The sequence below is a fragment of the Sphaerodactylus townsendi genome, linkage group LG02 (assembly GCF_021028975.2).
Source record: "Sphaerodactylus townsendi isolate TG3544 linkage group LG02, MPM_Stown_v2.3, whole genome shotgun sequence".
Classification (NCBI taxonomy): domain Eukaryota; kingdom Metazoa; phylum Chordata; class Lepidosauria; order Squamata; family Sphaerodactylidae; genus Sphaerodactylus; species Sphaerodactylus townsendi.
Genome location: NC_059426.1, coordinates 141358219 through 141371305, shown reverse-complemented (window position 1 = coordinate 141371305; position 13087 = coordinate 141358219). Strand labels below are relative to the sequence as shown.

At 40.4% G+C, this 13087-nt stretch overlaps 1 protein-coding gene across 2 annotated transcripts in view; it reads left to right on the top strand.

Annotated features, from left to right (window-relative positions):
• Positions 1–11361: 11361 nt before the first annotated feature.
• ABCD4 (ATP binding cassette subfamily D member 4) overlaps positions 11362–13087 on the top strand; it is a 30293-nt gene continuing 28567 nt past the window's right edge. Inside the window, exon 1 of one of the 2 annotated variants that reach the window (XM_048484897.1) lies at positions 11362–11500. In XM_048484897.1, coding sequence (XP_048340854.1) covers positions 11466–11500 — 35 coding nt within the window. In that variant the 5' untranslated portion in view covers positions 11362–11465. The remainder of the gene's footprint in view (positions 11501–13087) is intronic. The other variant, XM_048484898.1, reaches the window with a different exon arrangement.

Sequence of the window (13087 nt, the reverse complement as noted above, 5' to 3'; positions counted from 1 at the left end):
GTGGAATCCTAGGGTATGTGGGAAGCAAAAGCTATTGCTGGTAATTGTCAGTGGTTCAAAGTCAAGATCAAAGTGCTTTCCTTCTGAATTCCTCATGTTGTTTTGCCCTCCCACTTCCCCATAAAAGCTTACATCCCTCAGCAGGCTCTCAGCCCTGGAAGAGGGCGAGCACTCCTACTCGCCTTTTGCCTTTCCTGTGTTATTGGCAACTCTGTCCCAAGATGCAACAGAAACCTGGGAACATTGTTCTAGCACGTATCTCGCCACCAAAAGTGGTGGTCCCAAATGCCTCAGAGAGAGTCTAGCATTCAGATAATTTATTTTAGTGAACCAAAGAATTCAGATAATTTATTTTAGTGAACCAAAGAAATTTTAAATGCCTGGTCCCAGTAGACTGCTTATTTATTTACTTAATTTATGTCACGCCTTTCTCCCCAACATTGTTCACTTCTTTATCCTTATAACAACCCTGTGAAGTGGGTTAGACTGAATGTATGTGACTGGCCACAGTTAGAGTGGGGATTCAAACCTGGATATCCCAGATTCTGACAAACAGTGTATCCACTATACTACACTTGGCCTTTGGTAAAACTTCTACCATAATAAAGTAGTAAAAAATCCACATGGGAAATGGGAACTTTGTAAGGTGTGAATTGGCAGTGAAACCTTCATGTTTCAAAGACACGGTAACCAGAGCACAGTTTCCCTTACTTCTCTGTACCCTCTATCTCCACTTGTTAGTAACTTACACAGAAAATTTCAAAATGGTTATTTAACTCCTAACCTTTGCATATTTTTCAGCCCTTCTAGCGCCCTTCTGACCAACAACTGGCCAACAAGAAATGTTAGTCAATGGGAAAATGCAGTAGAAACTCATATTCACTTCATGTGTGGTGAATTATTGCTCTGACTATTGCAGAGGATATTATTCTTTGCTACTGGGATCATATCATTTATCTGGGGATTTGAGATCAACTCCCTGAGACATCGGAAATATGGGTTGACTCTGCACAGCTAATGTTTAATGGGTTGCAGTTGTTATAAAGCAGGGGTCTGCAACCTGCGGCTCTCCAGATGTTCATGGACTACAAATCCCATCAGGCCCTGCCAGTATGACCAATTGGCCATGCTGCAGGTTGCAGACCCCTGTTATAAAGGAACCAGTTTTCCTTTTTCCCCTTCATATGGCTAACATACAGGCAGCTATTGGAGCCCATGGAAACATCCAAATTGCTTTTGCACCTTCACAAGGAGACGCTTCTTTTAAAAAAATGTTCTGCAACACATGAGTAGCTGCACAGGCATACAGAAATGAACCCTTGGAGCCATGCCAATTGTTCCACAATATAATCAGCTGCACCTGCGTAGCTGCACAGGTGCAACATGCAAAAAATTAAGGAGGTCCCTCTCTACAACGGCAGGGCAATGATGAATGTATTGCTTTGGCAGGTGGATTTTCCCTGACTGTGGGTGGTGGAGTGGAATGGAGGGCAATAAAGCGACTCCTGCCTGGTTAGTCGTGCGGGAACATCTCTAACCCAGGATTTTGAAAAAGGTTCAGCAATTTTCAAAAATCCCGAGTTGAGGGAAATAAAACGAGGCAGACTTATTTTAGGGACGGGATTTGTGCAAAGTCCCCCTGGCAAAAAAAATGGTTTACATAAGGTCCTACACCTGTTATATTTGCCCTGTGCAGAATCCACCATTACCACAGCATTACATTACCGCATGTGTAGTGGATCTGGCAATTGTGCATCCTAATACCTGCTCAGCTGTGAAGTTCACTGAAGAGTTCAGATATTATTTGACAGCCTACCCTACCTCATGGAACAATTGTGACGATAAACTACATAGCCCATTGGTTCTGGTGGGTTTTCTGGGCTGTGTGGCCGTGGTCTGGTGGATCTTGTTCCTAATGTTTCGCCTGCATCTGTGGCTGGCATCTTCTGAGGTGTATCACAGAGGGAAGTCTGTTACACACTGTGTCCAGACAGACAGACTTCCCTCTGTGATACGCCTCTGAAGATGCCAGCCACAGATGCAGGCGAAACGTTAGGAACAAGATTTACCAGACCACGACCACACAACCCGGAAAATCCACCAGAACCAGTTGAATCCAGCCGTAAAAGCCTTCGCCAATACATAGCCCATACTTACACCACCTAAATCTTGAAGGAAACTTGGGATACAAATGTGATAAATCCAGACAGAAATAGTGGTCCAATTGTTAGGGACAAGTAACAGTGCAAACCTATAGAGTTACTAAAGTCTAAACCCATTTGATTTCTGCAGCGTATTGCACAATCAAAATCACAAGACAATAAACTAGGTTTTAAGTTTCAAAGAACTCTTTGTTTAGCATAAAGTTAAAAGGGAAAAGGATAAAAATATATTGGTGCAAGGGATGGTAGAAATCCTGTCTGCAACATATTTTAAGGCACTGATCAAGGAACTGTTTCACACTAATTAGGATGGTTTGTACTCAGTGCAAAAGGTGTGAGATTGTACCAAAAATGTACTGAAACATAAGCAATGCAATAAAGCAAGACTTCAGTGGCAGCTTAAAACTAACCATGTTTTTTCTAGCATAAGCTTTTAACACTCAGCACTCACTTCTTCAAATGTACAGGACTGGACGTAATGGACATGTACTCCAGAAGCATCTGGTGAAGTGAGCTCTGAATCAAAAAATCTGAGGTTGGAATGCATTTGTTTAGTTTCTAAGGCTCCTGTTTTATTTTGCTTCTACTAACATGGCTACCCATCTCGATTTTTCATGAAAGTAGCGCTAGCCACTCGCCCTTCCAAAATTTATTTATTTATTTAATTACTTTGTTTATTATCTGCTTTTCTCACTGAAAATGGATTATATAGACTTTTGAAAACAATGCATCATAGACATGTACAATGAATAATGCAGAACCCCACACTCACCCACACACCCACCCATATACACACACACAAAAGCCTAGATCACACAATTAAAGCCAGGAATCATTTAACGCTAATCTCTTAGCACTAATCAGAATATGTGGCTCCCTTGTGAGACATAGTTAATATGATTTGTAAAGCTTTACAAATATTTTCAAGATGATACACAAATAAAAATACAAGTGCCTCTCTAGTCTGACTGTAGCCCAAAAAGCTCCCTGGGGTGTAAACAGAACTGCACACTACAAAGATTTAATTCTCCAGCCTTGGCTGTGTGAGGGACAGTCCTGACTCGGACAGTCCCTTTGCTGATACAGAAGTGTGAGAAAGGGAGGGAGCTTGGTGTGTTGTAAAATATGTAAATGTTTCAGTACTGTGCTTGGCTCCAGAGGTCTAGGACACGAGCTCTTGGGGGAGGGGAGGCAGCTGATAGAGAGGCCCAGAAAATGCTCTTCGCCTTTGTTCTTGGATTTGGATGTGTCAGGAGGGGCCATGGAAATTTTTGGAACTTAGACACTAAATGAAGTTCACAGCAGGTGTTGAATCTGGCCTGGAGAGGACAAAAGGGCCGGTGGGGAAGTGTTTGGAATGGACAATTGCATCTCAGCATGTCCTGAGTGTGTCAAATCCCTCAGCTTCCAAGGAGCTGATGCTTCACCCAAAGTGAAGTCCAGTTTTTTCACAACCGTGTTGTGAATATCAAAGGGGCCTGATCTCCTAAAGGGATGGGGAATTCAAAATAAATTGGGGCAGACTTGGAAGCTCAAATGGTACTCTGTACAATTGCGGAAGTTAATGACTAAGCAGGGGGCTCAGATGTTCCCACAACCTTCAAAGGATATTTGCAAAGGGCCAAAATTGTCACCAGATTCCAATGCATGGGAATATTCCAGAATCATTTGTGTCCAAAGTGCATTTGTTAACATACAGTAGATATGTAAATACATATCCGTAAGCCACCAAGACTATATGCAACAGTTAAAAGTCTCTCTAAATTTTTGCATACAAATCATTCGGTGTTTAGAGGGTGAGATGTTGAATGAAAGTGGTATACAATTGGTCCTAAATTGGTCCTAAATTGAGTTCATATTGGGTTTGCAGCTGGGAATCTATTTGATTCTTATGCATTTGCCCAAATATCATATATTGGTTGTCTTGAGTCCATGTTTCATAGAAAAATAAATTATTCTAATACTTTGCACTTCTCCAGTTTTCTAGAATGTTGAAAGAGCAACTCTTCATTCATTAATCCTTACAACAACTCTGCAACACAGGTTAGTATAATTATCCCCATGTTGTGGATTGCTGACTGAGGCTAAGAGATAGAGTGGGTTGTGGCAAATGTCAGATCTGAACCAGGGATTTCTCTGATTCAAACATCACTCCTGTTTATGTAAAAGCAATTGTTCACATAGCAGTTCCTTACAGCATAACCTCTGAAAAATGTGAATAATTGCAATTAAAAGTATCAGAGATAAATTCTTGAGCAGAGACAAGAGATACCAAGGTCACTTACATATGGATTGTCTTTCTTGGCCTGGAGGTTGTTGGAAAGCAACCCCTCCTGCAACTATCTCACAGCATCCTGGTATTTCAGTGCACTTCCACGATCCCGTCTCTCCTGTAATCCTTCCCAAATTGTCTTTGCTGTACCATTTTGAAAAAGATCTCAGCAAAACCAGGGTATATGATTGCTAACTGCAGGTTGGGGATTTCTGGAGGTTTGGGGGTATAGCCTGGAGAGACTGGGGTTTGGAGGGGGGCACCTCAGCAGGATATAATGTCATAGACTCCACCCTCCAAAGCAGCCATTTTCTCCAGTGGAACTGATCCATGTAGTCCGGAGAGCCACTGTAATTCTGGGAAATCACTAGGTCCTACCTGAAGGTTGGCAAAGCTATCATTGTGGTACCCATGCTGTTGGGAGAATCCAAACCTTCCCACACCTGCCCACATCTACACCATTTTATCTGCCCCAGTCCCTCACATTCCAACCTCTGAAGGATTTTTTTAAACCAACAATTGGCATATCATTATAGCAGTGGTACTAACTCCTAGAAAGCTGCATTTGCAATTACTTTCAACCAAAACAGTTGTATTTACTTCCATCCCTGGCACCAGGGCTGCACCTCAGAGAGGTCTGCAGCTTATGTGTTGCTTTGGAACAAACTGCCATCTATAAACCCCACTAGACATGGATTTTGCCCACTTCCTTGAAACATGGGGCAGGTGCCACATTGAGAAACAGTACTTAGAAGACCTACATGTGGCTCCTAAGCCACTGAGTACTACTGCTTTATAGCAATATAAAATTATCAAATGCTCTGACTTCTGAGCTTTTTTTTTTAAAAGGTAACCCTCTAGTCTTGCTGGCCGTGTTCATTGTAAAGATATGCTTTCCCATTGTAGAGATATATTTCCACAGCAGAAGTGGCTGAGGACTTGCATAAAAAAAAGAAAAAGAAAGAAAACTAGGAATTCAGTGAGCATGACAGACAGACAGGTTGTTATAATATACGCCACTGTAACAGTATGTTGATAGATTATTTATTTAAAAACTTTAAAAAACCCTCTGGTAATGCAGGGGAGGAGGGGGGCAGGATTGACCACCACAAGTGACTGGGGCAGGAAAAGCAGCCCTGAGGAGCCCCCAGTACCACTGTACTGTACCGACTGGCAACTGTAACAGTGGGAAAACACAGAAGCCCGTCCTGTGGTGTGGGAAACACCCAAATGAAAGCAAACAGGGAGATTTTATTGGCAGGAAATAAAGTATATTTATGAAAAAAGCCTATGGATACTAAGACACTCCCAGATCACATATACAGATAGAAATCCTTTGTGTGTTGTAATGTAGATCCAGAGGAGCAATACGTACTGTACCGGTAGCACTTCACCATAACAGGGAAAATAGCCTGAAGTCATAGGGGGCATTCAAATTAGTTGGTTTTAAAATGATGAGGAACAGAGAAACAATGTATAAGGCCAATTCAAAAATTAAAAGAAGCAAGTTCAGAAGAGCATTTTGATGAAACTACTTTGTATGTAAGAATTTAGCTCCACACACAAGTTTTGATGGGGGGGGGGGGATCATAAAGCGAGGGAAGTGCTAGTCAGCCAAGACAAGAAGGAAAAGAAATTCAGAGCCTGATGTTCGATGTCCATTGATCTTCCTGATTACTGCCAAGGGCCTCTTAGCCACTGTTTTGTGATCTAGAAATGAGCGGTTATTTAAAAAAGCAATGATAAGACTTCACAGAATGCTTTATTAGCATGGATGTTTCTCTTGAGACTCCTGAATCAACTCCATTGCAAATCGTTTGGCAATTAAATTAATCATCATGCTAAGTTTGCTGTTCAGCAGAGACTCCTGATGCTAGCTGCCTGAGAGTTTCAGTGCTAATAGTGTGCAAAGTCTTGTTTCCTCCATAGGCCCCCTTTAAATTTTCCCAGTTTACACCAATCAAATGCTACCACCTGCCCCGCAAGGCATGACAAGGAAGCCATTATGGAACATGTTCCTAACTTTAAGATATTGAACCTTCTGTAATGAGATCTTGCTCTGTGGTGTGTTGCTCATGCTGTTTCCTTGATAACCTCTAACAATAAACTACTTTCCCACTTAACAGAAAACAAGCATGCAATTTTTCATCTGCCAAATGTTGATGAATACAAGATTAGACTTGGATTCTGGGAAAACTAGACCGGGGCCTTTCACAGATAGTATTGTGTTCTCTAAAATGTTGCTCTTGAGCAAGTTTCATAGGGCAGTTCGGTCAATAGATAGTCTAGATGTTAAAGCAGGGGTTGGCTGCCGGCCAAATCCAGCCTCTTAGGAAACCAGCTCACGCTTATTGCCCAACTAAAGGTAGAAGGCAACTATGAAGAGTGTAGTCAAATTAGGGTGGGAGTTATTTTTGCCCACCACATCCAAGCAGACTAGGACTGACTTTTCAATGGCCAACTGTCAAAACTTGTTGCTGACCAATATGATAAAACAACAAACATTTATAGATGTTTGTTGGACTTTGATTAAAACACCTCCGGCACATGGTTCCACATTCTAAATGGTATATTTTAAGAGTCAATGACTGAATGTTTGATAATGGATTTTGCACAAGAATTACAAATAGAAAATTCCTGATCTACAATTTTTTGCATCTCAACCTATATAATCAGAATAACATTAATTTTCATGGGCACCAGGGAAATATTCCTCGTTCAATGGTACAACAGCAAAATCTGAAATTTCTAAAGTATATCTCCCTTTAATTCCCTAGTTACAATGGGTTGACAAATGGGAGTAATTTAACTGAAAGTACACAGTAAAATTTATTTCCAGTTCCAAAAACAGGGAAGAGGCATCTCAGATTAAATACCCAATTATCTTTTTGAAAAATGGGAACAGAAATGTTTATTACATTACCAGATTTTTAGCCATTACAAACACCCTGTAATTGCAAAATTTAAAAATATTATTGGACCCATTAAGCCACGTACTGACTTCTTTTTTATTTATTATTAATGCCACATGAGGAAGTGGCAAAGTCTGTGCTGAGTTTCATCATCTGTGATCTGCTCCACTTTTTGATTTATTTCTTTGTTGGTGAAAGGCATATATGTCATTAAACAGATAGAAATCTCCAAACAGTCTCACACCTTTCTTCTTTTTGGCTGCATTGTTCCACTTTTTATACTCAAATGATACCAAATTTACAGTACTGTATTTGTCCACCTTTACCTGTTCTTTTTAATAAAGGAGAAACTAAATCTATTTTATTCTGTCATCTCAAGTACCTGTTTTTTAAAGCATATTACACAAAGGTTCCAGTCCAGAAAAATGTCAGTTCTACTTAATTTGAATGAGATTTAGGCCTGACTTTCTGTAAACTATTGGGGCAAAAAAATATTCTGGGAGATATACAAGTTTCTAAAACGTATTTATTTTAGAAGACTCCCAATCTTGCACTTTCAGGAGGAAAAAAAAGATATCATGTACAGGAAGTACATAAAGGTTTAAGTACAATCAGATGCAACAAGACTGCTGTTGTGCGACTTTATCATGTTGACATACCTATGTAAAAAGAAGTGGGGGTTAGAGCTGTGTAATTGCTGTAGTGAGTCAGCTGTGAAAAATGCAAGAATCAATCAGCTGTTACTTTCTGCTTGTTGTGAGGACTTATTATCCATTGAGCACCTCACTGGGTGCCCGTAACTGCACAAAGTACTTGGGAATATAACCCTTTAATGGAAAACACAGAGAATGAGGCCAAAGAAGTTGCTACTCTGGGTCCCCATATACACGATTAAACCTGACAAAATTATAACACTGTTCCGTGGAAATTTGGTTTAACTTGTACTTCCAGCAGTTAAGGGCTTCTGGAAAAATAGACAGTGGAACTCAAAGTAAACTCAGAATGTTGTAAGTAGCAACTTACTGTGTGATATACTCCCAAGGCAGTATACCACAAGTTACTTACTGAGTAAAAGAAGGAGCAAATAAGAAATGCTTTTTTCATAGGCAATATTTGTCTCCTTTGAAATATACCTTATCTCATCATGGGTTTCTGGGTATGGTGTCTGGAGCTGTGTTATCAATCATAAATTGTCCATTCTGTTTAGAAGTGATCAGAAAGAAAATCTTTCACATGCAGCCTCTAAAATCCACACCTGGATTTTTTTGATCTCACAGTAACAAGCGCACAGAATCAAGTTAAAAGTTTTCAACACAGCATACCGTTTTTTAAACTTTAAGATGGTACATGACAAAATGCCTTCTTGAAAACTTTTAAGATCGTATCTTTGACTTTATTAAATTGGTTTTATAGTTTAATTTGAGTCAAGACTTCTGAAGGTTTGGTCTCAGAACGTGTTCAGAACGCAAGCGTTTCGTTTGTAAATATGTGAAGTAATATTAGGAAGTTTCACTTCTAATTTGTAAAATGCTTTATCCTCATCATATATCTGGAATTAGTTTTTCCAACCTTTTTTTCATTGCCCTTTCTGACCCTGGAGGAATCAATCCCAGGATCACAGGACCCTATTGGGTGAACAAACACAGCTCTGCTGAGGGGATGGGGCAATTTCATTCTGTTGTTCCTCCTTGCTACCAACTCTCCTGGCTGTTCCTCTGCACAGATCCTGCAACCCCGTGAATAATCTTTGAAGGGGTCAGAAAGAGCTACAACAGTACAGATGTGGGAAAGCTTCATATGCCTTCCACATCTGGATGGTAAGATGCTGCACATCTGGTTCAATTGTAGCCTGATATTATTCATGATCACCAAAATGGCTGGCTCAGTTTACAAAATGCATTAAATAAGATACATAAAGACATATATATGTTGTCGGTCTACGAGCTGCTGTCCAGATCTCAGCTCAGATCTCTATCCTCTCTACCAAAGGAGTGCCTACCATCTTATTCTAACTCTCAGCTCCTGTGGAGCCATCATCAGCAGGCAGGAATGTGAAGTGCAAAACCACAGGTTCCACAACATAGCCAGGAAATTTTGTACTAACAAGGAAGCATTTCCTTCACAACGACATAGTGATTAAAATGTTGGACTAGGATCTGGGAAACCCAGGTTTAACTCCCTACTCTGCCATGGAAGCTTTCTGTATAACTTTGGGCCAGTCACACAATCTCTGCCTAACTTACCTTACAGGGTTGTTGTGAGGATGAAATTGAGGAGAACAATAAAACCTGCTTAAGGAGAAAGGTGGGATAGAAATAAATAAAATTATTATGAGACTATATGCCCTTTAAAAAATCCTTCATTCCCTTTGGAAAAAAGATGAAAGAATTCCAGTCATAGTCAAAAGGACTCAGTCCAAAGGCAGAAAAAAGACAGATACACACATACTTAAGGCTGGGGAACAGTTGCACGTGTTAGATTTCTACACTGCCTTTGAAGGCACCTGCCATTTTTTTCTTATCATATGTACTTTAAAAAAAATGTTCAGGAGTCCGTTTTTAAAATACATCAACAAAATTCAACAGATAAACTTTTCTAATCACTGTGTCTGTACCTGCTGAATTTCTACCTGCCAATATACCAAAAAAAGTTATCCTTGGCGAGCTTCTCTACTTTTTTTGTGTCAGTGTGATTATTTCAACACAATAAAGGAGATCTTCTAAGGTCACTTGTTTTATTTTGAATCTTTACATTCATTCATGTACCCCTGGCAGATCCTATGAATTAAAACAGGGAATTGCTAACTTTGGCTTGAGAAATTCCTGGCAATTCTGAAGTCGAGTCCAGGGAGGGGAAGCTTGGGGAGGAACTTCAGCAGGGTATAATGTTATAGAGTGCATCCTCTATTGCAGCCATTTTAAGGTGGCAACTCTATGAGATACAGGACATCAAATCAACTGAAATTGTAGCCCGCATTAAAGGGACTGATTTCTAAGCCTTTGTGTCTTCTGAGTTTGCCAAATCTTACATGTCCAGAAAAAAACTGATAACCAAATGCTGAGTTCTACTTGTTACGAGTCATATTGGGTTGTTTTTTTAACATCTTGTAGAATCTCTCATGCATAAGGAATGGTGCACAATACAGATACACAAACATCAGAATAAGAATACACAAGAAGTGCCATGCTTTGAAATTGTCACATGCTTTTCCTGAGAACAGTTTTGTTGCTGACTGGAGGAACTTGCTCTATCACTGGTATATGGATCAGCTGTTAAGAGTTTTAAAAGAAATTTTAAAAGTAATGCTGGTTGGGTTATTGGTAAGTCCACAAAAGAACATGCTAGAGACTGGAAAACTTAAAAGGAATTTAGTCAATAAGTTTAATTTTGTTTATATTAGAGGTTGTTTTTTAAACTCAATATTGCTATCTATTCTTACTTCAAGAAATTCTTTCTAACAGGCAGATTGGCCCCTTCCGTAAATGCGCAATAATGCACTTTTCAATCCACTTTCACAATTGTTTGAAAGCGAAAAGTGGATTTTGCTATTCCACACAGTAAAATCCAGCTGCAAAATGAATTGAAAGTGCATTATTCTGCATGTGCAGAAGGGGACTGTAAGGTAGAACTTCAATCGCTTTTCAGAAGGCAACATTTGACAAGCAGGAATTTTACATTCAACCATTCCTCGTGATTCAAGGCAGTTTACAAATACCGATTGAAAACCAACAAATACGCACGTAACCCCACTACCCAGAAGTAATCAAGCTACAAGATTTCTTACAAAGACAGTGGGGATACCATGAGCAATTTGATTTATTGCTGTCTGTTCATTTCCCACGTTAAGGAAACACGCACCCCACCCTCCCTCAAACCAAGCTCTTCCTTCTGCTCCTCCGAGCAGCTCTAGCCGCACATTCCCAACTCTATGCTTTCACCAGTGACCGCTCTTGCCTCTGCTGTTTAGCAGGCTCTATCGTCGCTGCCGGGGTTTCCACGAGCCTTATGAATAATCAAAAGTGTTAATGAATATGTATTAACTGAGTGTGGGCGGGGCGGTCTGCAAGTCCGTCTCGGCCTGGCCGGACTCCGGCGCGCGGGGCTTCCTCGACCTCCTGCATGGCTCCCGGAACAGCCGGGCTGAGCAGAGCCCGGTAAGTGGAATTGGGGGTGACCACTGACCCGCTGTGGTTTGAGAGGAGGAAGGAATGGGTGGACATCATGAGGTTGCTGGGTGGAGGAAAGTGTTTTGCATGGAGGTGCAAGAAACGCTGGGGGCGGAGAGCGGGGGGGGGGGGGGCGGTCCGCAGGGTCATCGCTCTCTTTTTACTCCTGTAATGAAGAGTTTACACCCGTTTTGCCCACTGAAACCCTTTGGTTGAGCAAAAAGATGCCCTGCAAGATCAATGCTGAAGTGTTTACAAATTCTATAATATAAGCGATGTCTAAGATTTCTTATCTAAGATTTTGTATTGTATTGTATTTTTGACTGCTAAGGAAGAATGAGAGACACGTGCTAAAATAAATGAGTTGTGATCTGTGAGACCCCTGGTTCATGCCTTGCCTGTGCCACATACTGCCTTGATAGCCCTGGACAAGCAGCTCTCTCTCTCCTTTTCTCTGCCTCTTGTTCCCTGTCCTGCTTTCCATTTGAGACCATAATCATCCACATTACAACAGTCTCCTATTTGGTATGGAGTGCTTTGAACACTGGATGTTCTATGTTGGAAAGTGTCACCAAGTTGCAACTGACTTATGCCCTTAGGGGTTTCAAGGCAAGTGAGAAACAGGTGGTTTGCCATTTCCTACTTCTACATCAGGACTCTGGACTTTCCTGGTGATCTCCCATCCAGATGCTAACCAGGACTGGTCCTTCTTAACTTCTGAGATCTGATTTATTCAGGCCACTAGGCCTTGCATTTATTTGCAGTGTTTGCATTTTGCATGTCTGCCTGCCTTATGCGGGGTAGAGGAACTTCATTAAAATATTCCCAAACTGGGTCTCTTTTATGGCCTGCTGCCATTATAGATTTTGTTCTCTAGGGAGAGAATAATATGATAAACCTCAGGCTATACACACAAGGATCCCAAGACTTTCGGAGTATTCTGCTCAAAAGGTTTCACTTTCATTTTTATTGCTCTCCCTCCTCCAACTTAGCTCCTTGTGCAGATGCGTTCCACTCCAAACAATCTTCTATTCAATCTTGAAATTTAGCTCTTAAAAGGTAAGGGGTTGATTCTGTGTACATAGATTTGCAAAGGAACAAAGAGATTAGATCTTTTTCTCAACTCTGTTTCACTGTGATGAAGATGAAGAGTTCTCACAGTTTTGAGAACTGTAAAACCAAGTATTTGTGATATTCTCTAGAATAGACAAAGCTCCCCAAATAATCTTACGGAAACCTCTGGAAGAGCATGATGTTGTGAATGGATTAATAGAATTTATTTCCAAAAATATTAAACATTTCATGAATATACAGTTTTTTGCTACATAATTAAAACCTAATTCTTATTTCATGGTGAACAACATTTGGACTATAATATGTCTTAAACAAAACTATTTAAACTGTCTTTAGATAGATTTCCCCTCAAATAACATTTTATTAGAAAACCCAATTTAAATTCTTCTTCTAAAAAAAACATTGAATTTTATCCACCTTGATTTCTACCCCTGACCTGCTTAGTGATTTCAGGAGCACCTCTGAATGTAACCTTTCAGATGATGGACATCATTGGGCATC